Source organism: Anolis sagrei, chromosome 11 (assembly GCF_037176765.1).
Source record: "Anolis sagrei isolate rAnoSag1 chromosome 11, rAnoSag1.mat, whole genome shotgun sequence".
Lineage (NCBI taxonomy): Eukaryota > Metazoa > Chordata > Lepidosauria > Squamata > Dactyloidae > Anolis > Anolis sagrei.
The window spans coordinates 15,907,036-15,932,140 of record NC_090031.1 but is presented as its reverse complement, the minus strand read 5'-3'; the positions used below and the strand labels follow the sequence as shown (position 1 = coordinate 15,932,140).

The following is a 25,105-nucleotide window of genomic DNA, read 5'->3' as shown; positions in this document are numbered from 1 at the left end:
AGCTGGAGGTCAGCTGGGACCAGCAGTGCTGTAGAATTTGAAGAGGCACGAATGGAAGGTGAAAGAGAGAAACGTGCCAAGAGGAAGGCGCGTCAGGCCAACCCCGACCAGAACCGCCTTCCACCTGGAAACCGATGCCCTCACTGTGGGAGAAGATACAGATCAAGAATAGGGCTCCACAGTCACCTACGGACCCACCCTGGAGGATTATCCTACTCGGACAACGAGGGATCGCCTAAGTAATAACTGGGGCTTATATCGTTCCAAAACTACCGTCCTTTGGGATTCCATGCAGGGAGGAAGATGAGATCTAAACCAAACCTATATTAGGAAAAAGCTTGCCAGTATTTACAAAGCACTTTAATGTGTTGCAATTGTAAAGACATCGTAGAAACTTCACATGTCCGGAGCCTATATACTGTATGTATATATGTGTGTGTGTGTGTGTATAAAGGCACTTTGAAGGGAAGAGGGGAAAAAAAGATAGAAAGGGATGATTAAAAATGATGATTCCAATTTCGAAACCTGAGCCAAAGGTTTACCAAAAGTGGTATGATTTCAGCTGGTTTAGGACTTTGGCTTTGCATTGCAGGCCTGGGCCAACTTCGGCATTCCAGGTGTTAGGAATTGTGTAAGGAATCGTGGGAGTTGAAATCCAAAATACCTGGAGGGCCAAAGTTGGCCCAGGCCTGCTGTAAACACAAATCAACTCCCTTGCGTTCATCATCCAAGCACCCTTCTTGATTATTTCCCTCTTTAAAAAATTGATTTAGATAAACTAGGCAGCATTTTCCAAAATTAAGGGTTCTCCCTGTAAATCCTTCATTCAAGCTTCTTTTAGCAGCGCATCTGCTTTGGTTTCATCCAGGAGGAAAGGTGACCGGAGCTCTTTGGATTTCAAGCATTTTTCCAGGCCCTGTGGAAAACAAGACAAATCATTTCCATTTAGCTTGAGTCATGACCAGTTAGTGGAAAAAGCTCTATCTAGATGAAGTTTGTCAAATACGTTTCCACTGAAGGCCACATCACAGAATCATAGAATAACACAGCTGGAAGAGACCCTATGGGCCATCTAGTCCAACTCCCTGTCCTGGTGTGGTTTGGGGAAGGATGGATTATGGATGATGGGATTTGCAGCACTTTCAAACACTTTGGCACCCACAGACCACTGCGGCCCCCAACCAATGACTGATCTATACCAAACTTGGCACGCAGAGCCCCCATGACCCACTCTACATTCTGGTGCAGTTTGGGGAACGATGGACAATTGATGTTGGGATTTGCAGTACCTTCACTCACTTCAAGAGACAGCTGCAACCCACACCAATGAATGATCAAGGCCACACTTGGCACACAGAGCGCCCCCCCCCCCCCCCCCGTGACCCACTCTACATCCTGGTGCAGTTTGGTAAAGGATGGACCATGGACAATGGGACTTACAATACCTTCACTCACTTCCTGAGACCACTGCAACCCCCACCAGTGACAAATCACAACAAAACTTGGAACACAGAGCCTCCAAGACACACTCTACATCCTGGTGTGGTTTGTGGGAGGACAGACCATGGATGATGGGACTTGCAGTACTTTCACTCACTTCCTGAAACCACTGAGAGCCGCAATAATCACTGATCAAGACCAAACTTGGCACACAGAGTCCCCATGACCCACTATGCATCCAGGTGTGGAGGAGGATGGACCAAGGGACTTGCATATAGGAGTTGCAGTTCACCCGCAGCCACTGAACCCATCTGACATTGGATCTCAACTAAAGTTGGAGCACAGACAAGCAATGCCTTTCTCAAATAACCCAGGCATTGTTGGGTCCCCAAGATGATGATGATGATGATGATGATAATAATAATAGTTAGAAGAGACCCCATGGGCCATTTAGTCTGACCCCGTCATGCAGAAAATGCACAATCAAAGCACCCGGGGCAGATGGCCATCCAGCCTCTGTTTAAAAGCCTCCAAAGAAGGAGCTTCCATTGGACTCTGAGGCAGAGAGTGCCACTGCTGAACCGGCTCTTACAGTCAGGAAGTTCTTCCTAATGTCTCTTTTCCTGTAATTTGAAGCTTTGGCTCCACTGAGTCCTAGTTTCTAGGCAGCAGAAAACAAGCCTTCTAATTCTTATGGTATCTTTTCACATATTTAGATGTGGCTTTCATGGTCTTCTTTCAGCCTTCTCATCTGAGGCTAAAGAGACTCAGCTCTTTAGGATGCTCGTCATAGGGATTTATGATCCTTTTAGTCAACCTTTTTTCACCTTCTAGCTTAGAGTCAGTATCTCTTTTGAATGGTGGTGTCCAGAATTGTACACAGTGTTCCAGGTAAAGTGGTCTAACCAAAGCCAAATAGAGAGGTACCATGACTTCCCTTGATCTGGCCACTAAACTCCTTTGGATGCAGCTCAAAATCCCATTGGTTTTTTTAGCTACTGCTCACACTCTTGGCTCATGTTCGACTTGTTGTCCAGAGACTCCAAAATCTTTCTCACATGGATTGTTGTCTAGCCAGGAGTCACCTGTCCAGTATCTCTGTATTTCATTGTTTCTGTCCAAGTCTCGCATCTTACATTTCTCCTTGTTGACATTCCTTTTGTTAGTTTTGACTAATCTCTCTGAATGACAACTCCCATCTCTTTTGATTATTTGACGATAATGGGAATTGCAACCCAACAAACACTTGGTTGGGAAAAGGGTGTTTTAAAGTCAGGCATCACATCCACAAGCCTTGTATCTAAATTAAAACTCTGTCTTTGCTAAACTTCCAGATGTTGCTGTATCACAATTCCATGATGTCTAAGGATGAGGAACATGGGAGTTGTAGTCCAGCCTCTGGAGGAGGGTCACATGAAATGAGAAATTGGGAAATAGCTGGTATCTGGCCTGTTTTGAATAGTAGAATGGGTCAGGACTCACCTCTCCAAAGTAAGAGACCAGAGGCGAAATCTCACAAATTGCCGGCGGTCCTTCATCCTCTGTGAAACTGGAAAAAAAGAAAGAAAGATGCTTTGAGTCCCCCTCAGGGTGAGAAAAGGGGTATATAAATGCTGTAACTAAATTTAGTCCCTCTCAGCACCCATCCTCTGTGCAGAGGCTGCACCAGAGCATGTACAGAGTGCTTCCCTCCTAATCACTATTTGAGCTGAAATGAATCCTGGAATCCTGGAATGATCTATGTGTAAACCGCTTTGAGTCCCCCTTGGGGTGAGAAAAGCGGTATATAAATGCTGTAAATAAAATAAATAATAAATATTGGGGGCTGCAGTGTTTTTATATCCCCAAGGTATGTTCATTGTTTTCTTTTGAGATATTGTTTAAAACACGATTTTCCAGATCAAGCTTTAGAACTTGGTGATTGCATTTGGATACAATGGCCCTGTAATTTGGAAGAGACCAACCATTGGACCTCAACCACATCCTGGCCAAGTTTATAGTCCTTATCAAAGAAATAGATAGACAGGTGAATTCGTTGGCAGGGAAAGGCCTTCCTCCATCTGTGTCTGTTGGTCTACCTTCTTTCTCTTTGTCTCCTGTTTGTTAGACTGATACTTCTCAGGAACACACCTATTCTATTCCAACTGCATAGCAAGCCCCCAAGTCTCCATTTTGTGCCTCTCCTGTGAGCAGTGAGCATGGAGAGAGACAAGATGTCTCCAGGCAGATAGCTAAGCCCGAACTTCTCCTATATAATAATAATAATAATAATAATAATAATAATAATAGAGCCCCCAGTGGCGCAGTGGGTTAAACCCCTGTGCCGGCAGGACTGAAGACCGACAGGTCACAGCTTCAAATACAGGGAGAGGCGGATGAGCTCCCTCTATCAGCTCCAGCTCCTCATGTGGGGACATGAGAGAAACCTCCCACAACATCAAATCATCCATAAGGAGGCGGTGAAGGAGGAGGAGAGGCCCGAATCTGGGGCGAGCGGGACAGAGCTCTGTCCCGGAAAGGGAAGGGACAACCCTGGCAGAGCTGGAGGGCAGCTGGGCCTTGCTCCTTCACTGTAGGCGGAGGTGACAGGGTCGGGAAGGCGAGGGCCACCTTTGGTGGGGTAAATTTATTTATTTATTTATTTATTTGCTTCACTTTTATACCGCATATTTCAGCCTTTGACAGGCGACTCAATGCGGTTTACAGTGCAATTAAAACACAGCAATACAACAACCGGGACGACAACGTCGCTCCACAACAATTAACATCAGACAGACAAATCAACAACAACATATATAGCGCCTCCGTTAAGGTCAGATCCATTCTCATAGTCATTGTGCCGTTCCTATATTCAGTTACCGTCTTCCTTAGTTAGTTGCATTGCCTAGCCGAACGCTTGTTCGTAAAGCCAGGTCTTGACTATTCTCCGAAATGCCAGCAACGAAGGTGCCTGTCTGATGTCTGCTGGTAAGGCATTCCATAGCCGAGGGGCCACCACTGAGAAGGCCCTGTCTCTCGTCCCCGCCAAGCGCACCTGTGACGCAGGCGGGATCGAGAGCAGGGCCTCCCCAGACGATCTTAATATTCTAGTCGGTTCGTAGGCGGAAATGCGTTCGGAGAGGTAAGCGGGGCCAGAACCGTTTAGGGCTTTATAGGCCAAGGCCAGCACCTTGAATTGAGCCCGGTAGCGGATTGGCAGCCAGTGGAGTTGGCTCAGCAGAGGAGTGGTGTGCTCCCTGAGTGCCGCTCCTGTTAGCAACCTGGCTGCCGAGCGCTGGACCATCTGAAGCTTCCGGGCCGTCTTCAAGGGCAACCCCACGTAGAGCGCGTTGCAGTAATCAATCCGGGATGTGACCAGAGCGTGGACCACCGTGGCCAAGTCCGACTTCCCAAGGATCCTTGTGTGTTATTGCCTATATGTGAGTTATATTAATTGTATTGTTTATTTTGCTTATTGCTTGTTGTTTTTATTGATGTGTTGTTGGGCTTGGCCTCATGTAAGCCGCACCAAGTCCCTTGGGGAGATGGTGGTGGGGTATAAATAAATAAATTATTATTATTATTATTATTATTATTATTAAGAAGGCCTTGGCCGGGCAGGTGCTCTCCTCCCTAAGTTGTCAGCAGCAGCCAGGCATCCCTACATTGACTTTCACTTATTGTGGGTGTTTCTGGAACAGAACACTCGCAATAAGCGAGGGAACACTGTATTGTTTTTGAACTGCTAGGTAGGCAGAATCATAGAGTTGGAAAAGACCTCGTGGGCCATCCAGTCCAACCCCCTGCCAAGAAGCAGGAAAATTGCATTCAAAGCAACCCCGACAGAAGCAAGGGCTAAACAACGACCCACATATAGAAATGTCATTCAGACCCACAAACCCACCTGTGTCTCTCAGGTATCCTTTCCCCGTTGCCATCGACAAACATGGCCCCTGCCTTGAGGGCCCAGCGGTAATGCTGGGAGAGTAGCGCCTGCCGGGCCGTAACGGGGGTGTCCTTCTCGGCCGTATCTGCGTTCTTGAGAGGGGAAAACTCCTCCTCCCGTAGGACCTCAAAGGCCACAAAGTTCCTATGGAAAGGAGAGAAAGACTAAGCTGAAAAAACTGATCGGATGCAAAAAAAATTGGGGAATGATGGGTGTCAGATTGGAATATCGCATGGGAGGCTACAGGTTCCCCTCTCTTTCCCCAAAGGATGCAGAAATACATAGGAAAGATGGGCAAAGACACACTTCTGGTACTAACTTTGAAAACTGGAACACATCAAAGACAAACTTCTCCAGCTTTATCCCGTTGGGTTTGAGCGGCTTTATCAAATTCCCTTCTCCGTTGATGAAAGGGACCTTCTTAATGGCCACATGCGGCTTCAGCTGAGGCTCGTATTTCCTAACAGGAGGGAATAATAGAATCACAGACTCGGAAGGGATCCTCAAAGGCCATCCAGACCACCCCTTCTGTGTCAGGCAGGAAAAACACCACCAAACCTCCTCCAACAGATGGCCATCCAGCCTCTGCTTAATAGCTTCCAGAAAAGAAGACTCAATTCGACTCTGAGGCAGAGAGTTCCACTGCTGAACAGCTCTTACAGTTAGAAAACAATTCCTCAAGTTCAACTGGAATCTCCTTTCCTGTTATTTGAACCCATGGCTCCATGGAGTCCAGCAGAAAACAACAACGTCTTGTCGAAGGCCAGAATCGTTGGGTTGCTGTGAGCTTTCTGGGCTGTATGACCATGTTCCAGAAGCATTATCTCCTGACATTTCACCCACTTCTATGGCAGGCATCCTGAGAGGTTGTGAGGTTTGTTGGAATTTAGACAAGTGAGGTTTATATGTCCGTGAAATGATGTCCAAGGTGGGAGAAAGAACTCTTGTCTGTTGGAGGCAAGTGTGTTGCAATTGGCCACCTTGATTAGCACTGAATAACCTTGCAGCTTCAAAGGCTGTCTGCTTCCTGCCTAGGGGAATCCTTTGTTGGGAGGTGACAAGAGTTCTTTTTCCCATCCTGGACATCATTCCACAGTTATATAAATCCCACTTCGCCTCAGTGTATGAGAAGCAGCAGCCTGAGAGAGCCCCCAGTGTGAGGTAGACCTCAGTATGAGGTAGGCCTCAGTATTAGAAATCCTCGGTGTTAGTTCACCTCAGTATATGAGAAGCCTCAGCCTGAGAGAGCCCTCAGTATGAGAAGGCCTCAGTGGGAGAAAGGCCTCAGTGTGAGGTAGGCCTCAGTATGAGAAGGCCTGGCTTGAAAAGCTTTGGGGAGAAGCCCCAGGTTGAATGCCATTGTGTGTGAAACTCCAGTGTGAAGGCTGCTGTGTGTAAAAAGCTACTGTGTGAATCTCCTGTGTAACTTCAGTGTCTTAAGCAGACAAGAGTTCTTGCTCCCTGGACATTGTTCCACACATATATAAAAATTCCACTGCCTCACTTCCAACAGACCTCACAATCTCTGAGGATGCCTTCCATAGATATGGGTGAAATGTCAGGAGAGAATGCTTCTGGAACATGGCCAGACAGCCCGGAAAAGTCACAGCAACCCAACAACAACAACAATACACTTTACTTATATTCCACTCTATCTCCTGAGGGGACAGTTCCTTCCATAGGATCTCCTTTCAAATATTTAAACATGGCTCTCATTGTCTCCTCTCATACCCTTTTCTGGACTGAGAAGAATAGTGTGCAAACATCAGCCAAGGCAGATTTGCACAGAAGATCGGAAACTGCATCCCACATTTGAACCTGGAAATTAAAACCGTGACGCTGGTGGCGCTGAAATGCAAAAAAGGAGGAGAACGGTGGACATACTCGGCCACATCCCGGAGGAAGTCCCGGGTGAAGAAATGGTTGCAGATATTCCCAGCGCTATAGGTCAAGCGGCCGTCCGGGTTCCGACTCTGGGCCAATTCGAGGGGCAGCTCGCTGTACTCCACAACCTGGTAGGCCCCCTCCACGCAACACACCACTCCCACTGGCTCCTCGGGGCAAGTTTTTTCCACCACCTGCACAAATCACAACAATTAGGAAGTGGATGGACCTTGAAGAAGGTGAAAGAAGACCACAAGCTGAACACTATCCAACAGTGCGATACAGCAGCTAAAAAGTGTAGAAGTCCTACTCCTATTCTCTTCTGTGGAGGTTTTAAAGCAGGGCTTGGATAGCCATCTGTCAGGAGGGCTTGGATTGTGCCTTCCTGGATGGCAGAAGGGGGTTGGACTGGATGACCTTTGTGGATCCATTCTGTAGGGCAAAGCTGGACTACACTACCTGGGAATCCAGTGGAGTCTCCTTCTCTGAAGATCTTAAGCAGAAATTGAATGGCCATCTGCTGGGAGGGCTTGGATTGTGCCTTCCTGGATGGCAGAAGGGGGTTGGACTGGATGACCTTTGTGGATCCATTCTGTAGGGCAAAGCTGGACTACACTACCTTGGAATCCAGTGGAGTCTCCTTCCTTCTCTGAAGATCTTAAGCAGAAATTGAATGGCCATCTGCTGGGAGGGCTTGGATTGTGCCTTCCTGGATGGCAGAGGGGGGTTGGACTGGATGATTTTTGTGGATCCATTCTGTAGAGCAAAGCTCTCTGGGAATCTGGGAATTTAGTGGAGACGCCTTCCTTCTCAAAGTCTTAAGCAGAAACTGGATGACCATCTGCCGGGAGGGCTTGGATTGTGGCAGAAGAGGGTTGGGCTGGATAATTTGTGGATCCATTCTCAATCTACGACTTGAAGGGCAAAGCTGGACTACACTGCCTGGGAGTCCAGTGGAGTCTCCTTCCTTCTCTGGGAGGAGACAGACTGGATGACCATCTGCTGGGAGGGTTTGGATTGTGCCTTACTGCCTTTCAGAAGGGGGTTGGACTGGATGACCCTTGGAATTTCCGCTAGGATTCTAAAGGATGTAGGCTAAGACTCAAAATCAGATTGCACGCTGCCTCTTAGTTTGGACCAAAACCACGAACCATCCCACCGACATAGAAGGGAATGGGAACCCCAGCCGTTTCCTCGCAGGACGTCACCTTTGCTCCGCAATCAGCCCCTTTGCAGATGCCAAACCCGATGAAGACGGGGTCGGCCATTTTGATCAGGATGTTGTCCACGCAGTAGACGTGGACGTACTGGACGCCGCGCCGCTCCATGTCCTCCAGGATCTTGTGGTCCACCAGAGCGCGGTAGAGGCCCCCGTTGCCATCTGGGGCACAGAGAGCAAGGCCTGAAGGAACGCCCAACAGCGGGGGGAAAGGGGGGCGCCCCACTTGCAGAGGAACGCAGACACGGGCAAACTTTGTCTCTCCCTCCAGGTGTTTTGGATTTCAACTCCCACCATTCCTAACAGCCTCAGGCCCTTTACTTTTCCCCTTTAGCCGCTGGCCTGGCGAAGACCCAGTGGTCTCAATGGATGGGAAACGGGGAGCATACCTGGGGCCATGGCCACTTTTCCTTCAGCCTCCAAGATGACCTTGCCTTCGAAGTCCACAGCCGGCAGCATCCGTTGCTCGAACATCACCACGTCCGGCTTTTGCAGGCCAAAATAGTCATGGCGCTGGAAGAACTCCTCTGTCGGCCCCAAGGTGAACTCGCTGGTCATGATGTACCTGCAAGGAAGAGGTGAGCAATGGCTCCTGATACAGTACTTTGCGGAACCCGTGATAAGTGAGGGAACACTGTATCCCTGCAAGGAAAGTGCACTGCGCACCTTTCTTTTGCCTCTTAAGTGTCATGGAATTGGTTAAAGGAACCATATCAGTCAACCCTTGCCTGCTATGTAAGAAAATACAATCCCCCCTGGCCATTCCTCTCCATTGAGAAGCCTGTTTTGGTGCACCACCCCCATGGCACCTACCATGGGATGGTGCAGTGCCCTCCGAAGCGCTCTTCCGCCAGTTGCTGCACCCGCCGGAGACGCTCAGCCTGGATCTGGTAAAGTGTCTTGCGGCTGGGCAGCCCCACGTCGTACATGCCCTTAGGGTAGGGCACCCCCAGGCGTGTCCCTTGCCCTCCTGCCAGCAGGAGCGCCGCCACCTGGTTCTGGGAGATCCGGCGGAGACCTTCAAAAGAAAAGGATGGCACTCTTCACACACTCAGAGGCACTACAGCCTTTGTCTGGGCTCCTGGATGGCGTGGAATCAAAGAGACCCCAAAGTCCTTCCAGTCCCAATGCCATTTCTCCCAGGCAGGAAGGTGCACCCTCAAGCCCTCCTGACAGATAGCCACCCAGCCTGTCATATCAACATAGAACCCTAGAGTTGGAAGAGATTCCAAGGGCCATCCAGTCCACCCCCTTCTGCCAAGCAAGAAAACAGAATTACTATGATATTGTTATTCTATTATTGGCATTAGATCCATACTGTTGGAAGAGACCCTATGGGACATCCAGTCTAACCTCAAGCAGAGAGATAGAATTAGTATTATTATCCATTTATTATTATTATTATTATTATTATTATTATTATTATTATTAATACAGTTGGAAGAGACCCAAAGGGCCTTCCATCCAACCCACTTCTACCCAGTAGGAATTGCTATTATATTATTATACATGTATTATTATTATTATTATTATTATTATTATTATTATCATCATCATTATCATTTATCATTATTATTATTTGAAACAACAATAATAATATGTTGGTATTATTATTATTATTATTGTTATTGTTATTATTATTATTATTATTATTATTATTATTATTAGACACTTTGAGTTGGAAGAGACCCCCAAGGGCTCCCTTCTGCCAAGCAGTAAGATAGAATTACAATTATTACCAATAATTTATTATTATTAATATTATTATTACTGGACTCATAGAGTTGGTAGAGACCCCACATGCCATGCAGTCCAGCCCCCTTCTATTCAGTATAATTTTTATACATTTATTATGATTATTATTACTAGACTCCTAGAGTTGGAAGGTACCCTAAGGACCATCCAGTCCAACCCGGTTCTACCAAGCAGGAAGATAGAATTACTGTTATTAGTATTAATATTATCCATTATTTTTGTTGTTGTTGTTATTATTACTAGACTCCTAGAGTTGGCAGGAATCCAGTCCAACCCACTTTCCAACCAGGAATATATTATTATACATTGCTATTATTACTACTAGACTCATCGAGTTGGGGAGGACCCCAAGGGCCATCTAACCCAGTCCTCTTTCCAAGTAGGAAGTAATATATAATTATACATTATTATTATTAGACTCATAGAGTTGGAAGAGACCCCAAGGGCCCCATTCTGTCAAGCAGTAAGATAAAATTACTATTATTACCTATTATTATTATTACTACTACTATTATTAGAATTGGAAGAGATCCCGGGGCCATCTAGTCCAACCCCCATTCCAAGCAGGAATTAACATATTATTATACACATTAGTTGGGAGGGACCCCAAAGGCCATGCATTCCAGCCCGCTTCTGCCAAGGAGGAATTAATATATAATTATACATAATTATTATTACTAGACTCATCAAGTTGGGAGGGATCCCCAGGGCCATCTAGTCCAACCCTTTTGCCCAGTAGAAACTGCTATTATATTATTATATATTAATTACTATTATCATTAATAATATTATTACTAGATTCATCAAGTTGGGAGGGATCCCAAGGGCCATTTAGTCCAACCCTTTTGCCCTGTAGAAATTTCTATTATATTACTATACATTAATTACTATCATTATTAGTAATATTATTACTAGACTCATCGAGTTGGGAGGGACCCTAAGGGCCATCTAGTCCAGCACCCTTTCCAAGTAAAAATATATTATTAATATTATTATTATTATTATTATTATTCTCCTAAAGTTGAAAGTCACCCCAAGCAGGAAGATAGAATTACTATTATTACCCATTATTATTATTATTATTATTATTATTGACTCCTAGAGTTGGGAGGAACCCCAAGGACTATCTAGTCCACCCCCCCCCCCTTTGCCAAGCAGGAATTAATATATTATTGTACATTGCTATTATTATTACTAGACTCATTGAGTTGGGAGGGATCCCCAAGGGCCATCTAGTCCAGCCCCCTTTCCAAGTAGAAGTAATATATTATTATACATTATTATTATGATTACTATTACTCTTATGACTCCTAGAGTTGAAAGAGACTCCAGGCCCCCCTTCTGTCAAGCAGTAAGATAGAATTATTATCATTATCATTATTATTATTATTATTTGAAACACCACAAGATGAGTCCACAGCAGACACTCTGCCGGCTGTTGAATTGGATCACACGTCGGACACTTCCCAAGTGTCTAGGAGTGTGTGATGTATCGGCGAATAATGCATGCAGATCCCAGTAAAGTGGCCTTACTATTATTATTATTATTATTATTATAGACTCCTAGAGTTGGGAGGAACCCCAAGGGCCATCTAGTCCACCCCCCTTTGCCAAGCAGGAATTAATATATTATTATACATTACTATTATTATTATTAGACTATTATTACTCAGCCAATGGGCGCCTCGAGTTGGGAGGGACCCCCAAGGCCATCTAGTCCAGCCTCCTTTCCAAGTAGGAATTAATATATTATATTATTATTATTATTATTATTATTATATTATACTATTATTACTCAGCCAATGGGCACCTTGAGTTGGGAGGGACCCCCAAGGCCATCTAGTCCAGCCTCCTTTCCAAGTAGGAATTAATATATTATTATACATTACTATTATTATTACTAGACTATTACTACTCAGCCAATGGGCGCTTCGAGTTGGGAGGGGATCCCCAAGGCCATCTAGTCCAGCCCCCTTTCCAAGTAGGAATTAATATATTATGATACATTACTATTATGATTACTAGACTATTATTACTATTATTATTACTCAGCCAATGGGCGCCTCGAGTTGGGAGGGACCCCCAAGGCCATCTAGTCCAGCCCCCTTTCCAAGTAGGAATTAATATATTATTATACATTATTATTACGATTATTAATAATATTATTATTATTAGACTCCTAGTGTTGGAAAGGACTGTAAGGGCCATCCAGTCCAACCCCCTTCTGCCAAGAAGGAATTATATTATTATTATTATATTATTATAATTATTATATTATAATTATATTATTATTATTATTATTATTATTATTATATATTCGGAATATATTATTGTACACTCTTGTTATTACTGTTGTTGCTAGACTTCTAGAGTTGGGAGGGGCCCCAAGGGCCATCCAACCTAGCCCGCCCCCTCAGGGGACACGGCGCGATCCCTCCCGGCAGAGGTCCACCCGGATCCCACCTACCTTCCTCCTCCCAGCGCGCCCTTTCTTCCGGGGGGCTCCTGGCGGCGCTGCCGAAGAAGGCGGGCGGGACGGGCTGCATGGGGCCCCGGGGAAGCCCCGCCCGGCTCTGCTCTTCCCGGTAGGCCTGGACTGCCCTCCGGCCGTGCTCCCGCAGCCCCGCCTCGTCCATCGCCGCTTCCTTTGGGAAGTTGGACAGCCAAGCCATTTAACCAAGCAGGAAGGGGGCGTGGCTTGGCGAACAGGGGCGGGGCTTAATCTAGGGGCGGGGCTATTGCAGAGGGGGCGTGGTTATGGAGATTCCAGCAAGTGTGCCATCCAAAGTGGACATTATTTATGTTGTCAAAAAGTGGTCTAAGGAAATTTTGTCCACACACTGCCATATATTCCAGTTCGAAGCAGATAATGTGGGATTTGTATTGTCGAAGGCTTTCATGGCCGGAATCACTGGGTTGTTGTAGGTTTTTTCAGACTATATGGCCATGGTCTAGAGGCATTCTCTCCTGACGTTTCGCCTGCATCTATGGCAAGCATCCTCAGAGGTAGTGAGGTCTGTTGGAACTAGGAAAATGGGTTTATATATCTGTGGAATGACCAGGGTGGGACAAAGGACTCTTGTCTGCTGGAGCTAGGTGTGAATGTTTCAACTGACCACCTTGATTGGCATTTGATGGACTAACAGTTGTTTGGTGTGACTTGTTAGTGCCTGGGGCAATCTTTTGTTGAGAGGTGACTAGATGTCCCTGATTGTTTCCTCTCTGAAAATTACCTACGACCCCCTCTGTTGGTGGGTCTGTAGATAGTTTGCAAACTACTTCAACCAGAGAAGTCAGCCATAGCAGAGCACCTGATGAACCAACCTGGACACGGCATATTATTTGAGAACACAGTAATGCTGGACCGCTCTCACAACCACCATGTCAGACTACACAGAGAAGCCATTGAAATCCACAAGCATGTGGACAATTTCAGCAGAAAGGAGGAAATCATGGAAATGAACAAAATCTGGCTACCAGTATTTAAAAAAAACTCTAAAATTACAACAGCACAAGAACAGAGAGGAAACAAACAAGGACATCTAATTACCTCTCAACAAAAGATTGCCCCAGGCACTGCCAGGCCATCAAATGCGAATCAAGGTGGTCAGTTGAAACATTGCACAATGGAGGACCTTCTTGTGGCAACACCAGAGGCACTCCAAGTGGCCAGCTACTGGTCAAAGGACATTTAATCAACTACCAAGTTTGCAAAATTTGTGGTTTTTTATCTGTTTGTTTGTTTTGTTCTGTTAGAAATGTAATGCAATGGTATGATTGCTGATGACACGATAGATAGATAAATAAATAAAGCCTTTTGTCTCACCCTGGTCATTCCACAGATATATAAACCCCTCTTTTCCCAGCTCCAGCAGACCTCACCCTCTGAGGATGCTTGCCATAGATGCAGGCGAAACGTCAGGAGAAATGCCTCTAGAACATGGCCATATAGCCCGAAAAAACCCACAAGAACTGAGTGATTCCAGCCATGAAAGCCTTCGACAATACAATATAGTTGAAACATTCACACCTAGGTTCTTGTGGGTTTTTTTGGGCTATAGGGCCATGTTCTAGAGGCATTTCTCCTGACGTTTCGCCTGCATCTATGGCAAGCATCCTCAGAGGTAGTGAGGTCTGTTGGAATTAGGACAAAGGGTTTATATATCTGTGGAATGGCTGGGGTGGGGCAAGGAGCTCTTCCCTGCTGGAGCTAGGTGTGAATGTTTCAACTGATCACCTTCATTAGCATTTGAAGGCCTGGCTGAGCCTGGGAAAATCCCCTGTTGAGAGGTGTTCACACCTAGCTCCAGCAGACAAGAGTCCTTTGTCCCACCCCAGCCATTCCACAGATATATAAACCTTTTTCCTATTTTCAACAGACCTCACTACCTCTGAGGATGCTTGCCATAGATGCAGGCGAAACGTCAGGAGTGAATGCGTCTAGAACATGGCCATATAGCCCGAAAAATCCTACAACAATCCAACGTGGGATTTTCTGACTTTATAGTTTGTGTGGGAGGGCCCCCAGAATCAAACCTGCTCGCGACGCGCCTCAGCCAATGGGAAGTCAGGGGCTGCTTCTGCTTTGTCCAATCAACGCGGAGGGGCGGGGTTCCGTGACCGTGAGAGTAGAACGTTGGCGGTCCATTCAGGAGCATGGAACGTTGGGGCGGCTCGGCTGTGACGTCAGAGAGGCGGCCCATTGAGAGCCGAGGGCGCGCCATTCAAGAGCTCGGCAGGTCGAGCGTTGGAAGGAGGCCGCGTCCATTGATGGCTCCGGAGCGCGCGGCGTCGTCGTCGTCGTCCCCCCTCCCGCCGGCCTTCCTGCGCAGCCTGCGCACCCTCTTCGACCTGCTGGACGAGCGTGGGCGGGGCTTCGTCCACCTGCACGAGATCGAGTCCCGCTGGCTGTTGCCTGGCGACGGGGTGCGGGAGGGGCTGCGCGGCGCCGCCTCCCCCGACGGGACCCTCACCTTCGAGCGCCTCCTCCTCGGCCTCCGCGCCTCCCTCCCACGTGAGAGCCCCCGCCTGTCTGGCCTATCTTATTCCCCTAGGGCAGGCATCCTCAAACTGCGGCTCTCCAGCTCTTTGGGCCTTCAACTCCCAGAATTCCTGGCAATTGAACAAGCTTGTTAGGGCTTCTGGGAGTTGGAGGCCCAAACAGCTGGAGGGCCACAGTTTGAGGATGCCTGCCCTAGGCTATCTTGCATGGATGAGGGGATTGGTCACCATCATGTCATTGCATTCATATACAGGGTTAGTCAAAATGCATAGGCCAATAAGCCATTCAATTGAATGGCTTATTGGCCTATGCATTTTGACTAACCCTGTATATTATTAATCATTCATTCATTCATTCATTGCAAATTTTTATTACTGATTGATCAACATCGTATTAATATTAATTTATTAATACATTATTGGTAATTATCTATCTATTGGTCATCATGCCATTGACCACAAATGACCAGCCACTGCCAGAAGGGACAGAGAGCTTCATCTATGCTGATGATCGTGCCATTACCGCTCAAGCAGGGAGCTTTGAGATGGTAGAACAGAAGCTCTCCGAAGCTCTAGGTGCTCTTACTGCCTACTACAGGGAAAACCAGCTGATCCCCAACCCATCTAAAACACAGACATGTGCCTTTCATCTCAAGAACAGAGAAGCATCCCGAGCTCTGAAGATCACCTGGGAAGGAATCCCACTGGAGCATTGCAGCGCACCCAAATACCTGGGAGTCACTCTGGACCGTGCTCTGACCTACAAGAAGCACTGCCTGAACATCAAGCAAAAAGTGGGTGCCAGAAACAATATCATACGAAAGCTGACTGGCACAACCTGGGGATCACAACCAGATACAGTGAAGACATCTGCCCTTGCACTATGCTACTCTGCTGCTGAGTACACATGCCCGGTGTGGAACACATCTCACCATACTAAAACAGTGGATGTGGCTCTTAATGAGACATGCTGCATTATCACGGGGTGTCTGCGCCCCACACCACTGGAGAAATTACACTGCTTAGCTGGTATTGCACCACCAGGCATCCGCCGGGAAGTAGCAGCCAATAGTGAAAGGACCAAGGCAGAGACATCTCCAGCTCATCTCCTGTTTGGGTATCTGCCAGCACGCCAACGACTTAAATCTAGACATAGTTTTCTAAGATCTACAGAGACACTCACTGGAACACCTCAGCAAGCGAGAGTCCAAAAGTGGCAGGCTCAAACCCAGCACCTCAACCAATGGCTGATACCAAATGAGAGACTCCCTCCTGGGCACACAGAAGACTGGGCGACTTGGAAGGCATTGAACAGACTGCGCTCTGGTACCACGAGATGCAGAGCCAACCTTCAGAAATGGGGATACAAAGTAGAATCCTCGACATGCGAGTGTGGAGAAGAGCAAACCACTGACCACCTGCTGCAATGCAACCTGAGCCCTGCCACATGCACAATGGAGGACCTTCTTGCAGCAACACCAGAAGCACTCCAAGTGGCCAGATACTGGTCAAAGGACATTTAACCAGCTACCAAACTCAAAGTTGTGTATTTTTCTGTTTGTTTGCTTTGTTCTGTTAGACTGGTTGTTCTGACACGACAAATAAAAAAAAAATCATGCCATTGCATCAATATATTAATAATTAATTTACTGATTCCAATTATTTATTATCAATATATTATTGATATATTGATAAGTAAATCGATTACCACCATGTCAGACTACACAGAGAAGCCATTGAAGTCCACAAGCATGTGGACAATTTCAACAGAAAGGAGGAAACCATGAAAATGAACAAAATCTGGCTACCAGTATTTAAAAAACTCTAAAATTACAACAGCAAAACAACAGAGAGGAAACAAACAAGGACATCTAATCACCTCTCAACAAAAGATTGCCCCAGTTACTACCAAGCCATCAAATGCTAATCAAGGTGGTCAGTGGAAACATTCACACCTAGCTCCAACAGACAAGGGTTCTTTGTCCCTCCACAGATATATAAACCCTTTTCCTAGTTCCAACAGACCTCACTACCTCTGAGGAAGCTTGCCATAAATGTAGGCGAAACATCAGGAGAGAGTGCCTCTAGAACATGGCCATATAGCCCGAAAAAACTTACAACAACCCAGTGATTCCTGCCATGAAAACCTTCGACAATACATTCATTCATTAATTGCAAATTTTTCTTATTTATTATTTAATAGTATTACATTATTGGTAATTATCTATTAGTCATCATGCCACTGCACAAATATATTAATAATTAATTTATTAATTCCAATTATTTATTATTTACTTATCAATCTATTATTAATGCAATGGCATGATGGAAGAAGGAAGAGGGGCTGGCCAAGGGCAAGATGGATGGATGGATGGCATCCTTGAAGGGTCTGGCTTGACTTTGAAGGAACTGCGGGTGGTCACAGCCGACAGGGAGCTCTGGCCTGGGCTGGTCCAGGATGTCATGAAGAGTCAGAAGCAACTGAACAAATAAACAAATAACGATATTATTAATATTTATTAATATAAGGTAAAGGTAAAGGTTTTCCCCTGACATTAAGTCCAGTCATGTCTGACTCTGGGGGGTTGATGCTCATCTCCATTTCTAAGGCACTCTTGCCACTCTGTGTTTTGATGGAGAACTGGGTCCGGGTCCCCACGTGGTTTAATGCAGGCGTCTTCAAACTTCAAACTGCAGCCCTCCATCTCCCAGAAGTCCTAGCCAGCTTGTTCAATGATCAGGGATTCTGGAAGTTGGAGGCCTGAATGGCTGGGCGGCCGCAGTTGGAAGCTGCCTAGTCTGACGGTTTTCCTCCTCTTCTTCCTCCAGGCGCAGATGCCAAGCCTTTACCAGATGAGAGTGGCTCGAAGGAGAGACCAGTGGAAGCCCGGCGGCCAGGAAGAAGCCGCGGAGAGCTCCGGAGGCACACCATCACCAGTGGCGTGGACTACGGCATGGTAACATGAGATACTTTGGGTCTCGATCCAAAGTGAAAGCCCGCCCAAAGTGGTCTGACCAAGTATTGTAGCTTGGAGAAGTCCAGTCTCCAGTTTTACATTCATGAGTCCTACCTAGAAACTGGTCCTCCCCCTGCATTATTGATTCCCTTTTTTGTAGCTTTGAATTGATGTGAGTTTTCCATGTTGGCCATGTTCCAGAAGCATTCTCTCCTGTCATTACGGTTCACAGAGCTCTTTGATGGTGGTTGAACCACAACTCCCATCATTCTGAGTCAACCCTCTCCCAAACCCACCAGTAGTTAAAGTTTGTCATGTTAGCCAAGTGTGCCAAGTTTGGTCCAGATCCAGCATCGATGGGGTTCAGATGTGGGTGGACTACAACTCCCATCGTCCAGGTTCAATTCCCCTCTGTCCCTACCAATACAGTCATGATGGGACTGTGTGCCAAATTTGGTCCAGTTCCATCATTGGTGGGAGTCAGAGTGCTCTCTATTCAGTTGTATTTCAGCTCCCATCATCCTGTACCAGTGCTCTGGTTGCAGGTGAACTACAACTCTAATCCTGGGTCAATCTCCCCTCTATCATTGGTGGGGTTCACAGTGCTCTCTGGCTGTGGGAGCCATTCTGGAAAACAGATAGATTCATAGATAGATGCATATGTAATATTACTAATATATATGTGTGTGTGTGTGTGTGTGTATATATACATGTGTGTGTGTGTGTGTATATGTATATGTATGTATATACACACATATATATACACATACATATATATATATACACACACATATATATATATTTGTAATATTACATGTCATATAAAATATATACTTATAATATATCATAATACAATTAGTATAAGTATTATATTGTATTACATTATAATATTATAAATATTATATGTATATACAATATATTATATTATATTATTATCATAGTTCCATCTTGTCTCCTGTGCTATGATAATATAATATATTGTATATACATATAATATTTATAATATTATATTATCATAGACAGTTCCATCTGGTCTCCTGTGCTATGATAATAATATAATATAATATATTGTATATACATATAATATTTATAATATTATAATATAATACAATATAATACTAATAGTAATATTATAATTATATATTTATATGATATGTAATATTACTAATAATATTACAATATAATGGTATAGTACATTATAGTACTATATAGTAATATAGTACTATATAGTAATATATAATATTGATATTGTACTGTGCTAAAAATATTATATATTGTTTGTATATATATCTTATAAGCCGCTCTAAGTCCCCTTCGGGGTGAGAAAGGCAGCATATAAATGTTGTGTGTGTGTGTGTGTGTGTGTATATATATATAATTATATATCATGGCTCTTTGGCAGCTGAAGCAAATGAAGGAGATGGAGAAGGAGAAGGACTTTTTGCTCCAGGGGCTGGAGATGGTGGAACGAGTTCGCGACTGGTACCGCCAGCAGATCCACCTCCTCCAAGAGCAGCAGAAGCAACTGGCGCAAAGCCAAGCCCACAAGGTAAAGTGTAGATCAATATATAGATGCAGTAGATTCTATCTGAGCATTAGGAAGAACTTCCTAACTGTAAGAAGAATTGTCGAAGGCTTTCATGGCCGGAATCACTCAGTTCTTGTGGGTTTTTTCGGGCTGTATGGCCATGTTCTAGAGGCATTTCTCCTGACGTTTCGCCTGCATCTATGGCAGGCATCCTCTGAGGATGCCTGCCATAGATGCAGGCGAAACGTCAGGAGAAATGCCTCTAGAACATGGCCATACAACCTGTAAGAAGAATTGTTCAATAGTGGAACTCACTGCATCAGAGTTCCTTCCTTGGAGTCTTTTATTCTGAGTCTGGGTGGCCATCTTTTGGAGGGGGACTTTGTGCTTTTCCTGCCTGGCAGAAAGAAGGGGGTTGGACTGGATGGCCTCTGAGGGTCCCTTCCAACTCTAGGAGTCTATAATTCTATGACTCTTTGTTGACTGGCAACCATGGGGATTGATAGGTGCTGGATAAATGTGGTTTCTGATTGCTTGAGAATTGGCCTAACTCATACTATATGCCATGCACATACATGCCTTTGTGTGATTGCTTTTTTTGCCTCCACCAGGAGTTTTCCAATAGCAAAGGGGGTCCAGGTTCGCTGCAATGCCTCCTCCCCAAACTGCAGGAGCTGAACCGTTGTTTCGGGGAATTGCTTGCCCTCTCGGCAAAGGTGAGTCCTCATCTGCATCCGGATGGGCAGCAATACCAGGTGCGATACCTGTGGGGGCCCAGCAGCAAGATTTTTCAGAGGACAAGGGGGATGATGGGTTCCCTACTGAGAAGTCTATGTGTGATCAGAGTGAATTGCAGGCTTTAGAACAGAGAGATGGGCCGGCAGTTGCAGTTCAGACAGAGGATGTTTGGGATTCCAATGTTCGTTCCTTAGCAATCGGGAAAAAGTCTGTTTCTCAGCAGGAGTTTTCCTATGATATCAGATTAGGTCTCAGCACAGAGGGAGTGAAGGATAGATTAATTAGGTGTTCAGAAAAACTCTGAGAAGCCCCTGAGATTCAGGTGTCAAATGCATGACTTCATGTTGTCTTGGTTAGGTCTGAGTTTAAATTAAGTAATGTTTACTTGGTATCTCCAGAGCGGATAACGTTGCCATAGATTCAAGTTCCCATTTTAGCGATCAAGCTCATGCTTCAAGTCTCCTGTGTTTGCCTATGTTCCTGTATGAGTTTTGCCTTGGAGAAGTTCATGTTTTCATGCTTATGGATTTATGCCTATGATCTTGACTTCTTGGATTCCATGTACCTTACTATTTTGGACTACTGAACTTTGTATATATGGACTACTGCTATTTATAGCACCTTTTCTACTGCTTTTTTGGGAAATGCCCTTTTCCCCCTTTTGGACATGCTTTCCGCAGTGGCACAGTGGGTAAACTGCTGAGCTTGCTGGCAAAAAGGTTGGTGGTTCAAATCTGAGGAGCGGGGTGAGCTCCCACTGATAACCCCAGCTTCTACCAACCTAGCAGTTCGAAAACATACAAATGTGAGTAGATCAATAGGGGATGGTAACGACACTCCATGCAGTCAAGCCAACCACATGACTTTGGAGGCGTCTACGGACAATGAGAAGACAATTATGCTGGGGAAAGTGGAAGGCAAAAGGAAGAGGGGCCAACCAAGGGCAAGATGGATGGATGACATCCTTGAAGTGACTGGACTGACCTTGAAGGAGCTGGGGGTGGTGATGGCCGACAGGGAGCTCTGGCGTGGGCTGGTCCATGAGGTCACGAAGAGTCGGAGACGACTGAACGAATGAACAACAACAACACGGACAATGCTGGCTCTTCGGTGTGGTGTTGGGTGAAAAGGTGTTCTCATGGCTAGAGTACAACTATACCGCTCCACCCAACAAAATCTAGTCAGGGCCTTGGATCAAGTTTGAACTAAAACCCGGAGCGGATCAATCATCCTCTATAAGTCAAAAATGAGCAGAAGGCATACAGCTACAACAATGATTGTTTTTATTACCTTTATATTATACCCACTTTGTTATTATTATTATTATTATTATTATTATTATTGGTTTCTTTGAGTGCTCACAGCGAGGAGGTCCGTGGTGCGAGAATAAAAAACTCTTTCTTTGCAGCCACCGAGCACGGCATCCATGGCCACCAATGGGCCAGCTTGCTTGGCCACGGCCTCCCCGCCCCTGGCTGGACCGCAGCAGACCATCAATATGTTGAAGGAGCAGAACTGGCTCCTCACCAAGGTGGGTGACCAACGCAGGCAGAAAAAATGAAGCGCACAGGTAGAGAGGATGGGTATGCCTGGCTTGAAAACAGTCGTGTGAAAGGCATCTAGAAAGTATGAATCCCTCAGAGGAGCTGTGGATGTGTAGCATGAAGAAAAGAAGTGAGCTTCAAGGCCTCCTCAGTTCCATCCTTTTTTTGAACAACCGCCCTGTGAGGTCGGCCAGGCAAAGGGAGGAAGAAGGGAATGCCCTAAGAGTCCCATACTCTGCCACATTCAGGAGCAAAGGGGGCTCGAACCTGGCCAAAATATTTCTTTTTTTTACTGTATTTTTACCCCGCTCTGGCTCAACCCCAAAGGGGACTCAGAGCAGCTTCCAAATTGCCAATAATTCAATACCACGTTAAAACATACAAAACATATAAGATACATTTTGCATTTAAATACATTTAAATAAGCTATTAAAAACAAAGCACATTGTCCCAAAATCATACATCATATTATTATAATATAATAATAATACTAGCCGTCCCCTGCCACCCGTTGCTGTGGCCCATATGGGAGTTCTGTGTGGGAGGTTTGGCCCAATTCTATCGTTGGTGAGATTCTTAATGCTCTGTGATTGTAGGTGAACTATAAATCCCAGCAACTACATCTCCCGAATGTCAAGATTCTATTTTCCCCAAACTTTCCCAGTGTTCACATTTGGGCATATTGAGCATTCGTGTAGAGTTTGGTCCAGATCCATCATTGTTTGAGTCCACAGTGATCTCTGGATGTAGGGGAACTACAACTCCAAAACCAAAGGACACTGCCCACCAAACCCTTCCAGTATTTTCTGTTGGTCATGGGAGAACTGTGTGCCAAGTTTGGTTCAGTTCCATCATTGGTGGAGTTCAGAATGCTCTTTGATTGTAGGTGAACTATAAATCCCAGCAACTACAACTCCCAAATGACAATATATTATATTATATATGTTACAATAGAATATATTATATTTATATATGTGTGTGTGTTATAGTATAATTATATTATTGTATTATGTATGTTATATTAGAATATATTATATTTATATAATAATAATAATAATAATAATAATAATAATAATAATAAATCTTTATTTATATCCTGCTTTTCCCCCTAATGGGGCCCATAGTGGGTCGCAACATAACATAATACAAATCAAAGCACAATTTAACACAATATGCAAGACAAAAATCGCACAAATCATAATAACATCCAGAGAAAAGATATAAATAAATATTAAGCATTAAAAACATTTTAAAACTCCTGTCCTCTGGACTATTGGCTATCCCTCCCAATTTGCAGACGACACCAAATTGGGAGGGATAGCCAATAGTCCAGAGGACAGGAGCAGAATTCAAAACGATCTTGACAGATTAGAGAGATGATGGGCCAAAACTAACAAAATGAAGTTCAACAGTGACAAATGCAAGATACTCCACTTTGGCAGAAAAAATGAAATGCAAAGATACAGAATGGGGGACAATGCCTGGCTCGAGAGAAGTACGTGTGAAAAAGATCTTGGAGTCCTCGTGGACAACAAGTTAAACATGAGCCAACAATGTGATGTGGCGGCAAAAAAAGCCAATGTGATTTTGGCCTGCATCAATAGGAGCATAGTGTCTAGATCTAAGGAAGTAATGCTACCCCTCTATTCTGCTTTGGTTAGACCACATCTGGAATATTGTGTCCAATTCTGGGCACCACAATTCAAGAGAGATATTGACAAGCTGGAATGTGTCCAGAGGAGGGCGACTAAAATGATCAAGGGTCTGGAGAACAAGCCCTATGAGGAGCGGCTTAGGGAACTGGGCATGTTTAGCCTGAAGAAGAGAAGGCTGAGAGGAGATATGATAGCCATGTATAAATATGTGAGAGGAAGCCACAGGGAGGAGGGAGCAAGCTTGTTTTCTGCTTCCTTGGAGACTAGGACGCGGAACAATGGCTTCAAACTACAAGAGAGGAGATTCCATCTGAACATTAGGAAGAACTTCCTGACTGTGAGAGCCGTTCAGCCGTGGAACTCTCTGCCCTGGAGTGTGGTGGAGGCTCCTTCTTTGGAAGCTTTTAAGCAGAGGCTGGATGGCCATTTGTCAGGGGTGATTTGAATGCAATATTCCTGCTTCTTGGCAGGAGGTTGGACTGGATGGCCCTTGAGGTCTCTTCCAACTCTTTGATTCTATGATTCTATGATTCTATGAAAACAATTACATTGTTATTATTGACCTTTCCTTTGCAGGAGGTAACAGATAAAAGTGACCGGATCACGCAGCTGGAGCAGGAGAAGTCGGCCCTGATCAAGCAGCTCTTCGAAGCCCGTGCCCAAAGCAGCAGCAGGGAGACCAACTTGCTGGATTCCACCTTCATCTAGTGCCTGCTTTTTATATAGAATCATTGGGTTTGGCAAACATCGCACGACTTGCCTTATCATGAATCTTTGATTTTGCAAATATGATACGACTTGCATTTTGCAAATGTTTATACAGCTTGGATTCTGCAAATGCAATACCGCTTGGATTCTGCAGATCCTGGCACCTTGGTACTCCCTGGGGTTTTTGCAGCCCTTTTCAAAGGCCCCAATCCCAGGACGATGGGCATCTTTGAGAAAATGAACTAATGATTGGGCGACATTTCCGAAGTCTGGAAACAGTGAACCAGACTCACCGGATGGAAATCTCTGCTTTGTATACTCCATTTTCCTCTTAAAAGACTACCTCTGAGTTTTTTTCCCCAGCATTCCTTTCATCAGTTGGCGTTCACGACAACCTCAAATCACTCCATCTATTCTATTTTTTCCCTTTTCTATTCTTGTTTTGGTATATATGTTGAGTCTGTTGGTGTGTTTTATTTTTTGTGTTGGTATGTGTACATCTTATTTTTATACTAGTTAGAAAGCAGATTAGTAAGTCTTTTTTTAAAATATCTCACTTTATCACCCTTGTATTATTATTTTTTCTTTTCTATTAATAAAAATTAATAGCAGATAATAATAATGCTACAGCAATGGCAAACCTGAGTGAATCTTGCCAATAATACCCTGTCATGCAGTTTCTGTGAGGGAGGTAAAGACACATCACAACAAATTATTTATTTATCGTATCAGAAGCGCATTGAGAATACAG

At 45.0% G+C, this 25,105-nt stretch overlaps 2 protein-coding genes across 3 annotated transcripts; one reads left to right on the top strand and one right to left on the bottom strand.

Moving 5' to 3' along the window:
- Nucleotides 1-338: 338 nt before the first annotated feature.
- Nucleotides 339-14,822, bottom strand: UAP1L1 (UDP-N-acetylglucosamine pyrophosphorylase 1 like 1). Of its 2 annotated transcripts, none has more exons than XM_067471937.1 (9): nucleotides 14,760-14,822; nucleotides 9,282-9,486; nucleotides 8,858-9,033; nucleotides 8,458-8,630; nucleotides 7,250-7,443; nucleotides 5,685-5,825; nucleotides 5,324-5,509; nucleotides 2,923-2,989; nucleotides 339-916 (listed from the first exon to the last, which is right to left on the bottom strand). In XM_067471937.1, exons 2-9 carry the CDS (start codon nucleotides 9,395-9,397, stop codon nucleotides 827-829), a joined length of 1,143 nt encoding a protein of 380 aa, XP_067328038.1. In that variant the 5' UTR covers nucleotides 9,398-9,486; nucleotides 14,760-14,822; the 3' UTR covers nucleotides 339-826. The 2 variants fall into 2 exon arrangements, with proteins under 2 accessions (XP_067328038.1, XP_060613212.2); XM_060757229.2 differs by lacking the exon at nucleotides 14,760-14,822 and adding an exon at nucleotides 12,691-12,921.
- SAPCD2 (suppressor APC domain containing 2) lies at nucleotides 14,810-24,523 on the top strand. The gene is made up of 6 exons (XM_067471938.1): nucleotides 14,810-15,237; nucleotides 18,054-18,181; nucleotides 19,584-19,730; nucleotides 20,321-20,425; nucleotides 21,856-21,978; nucleotides 24,223-24,523. Exons 1-6 carry the CDS (start codon nucleotides 14,880-14,882, stop codon nucleotides 24,352-24,354), a joined length of 993 nt encoding a protein of 330 aa, XP_067328039.1. The 5' UTR covers nucleotides 14,810-14,879; the 3' UTR covers nucleotides 24,355-24,523.
- Nucleotides 24,524-25,105: the final 582 nt, after the last annotated feature.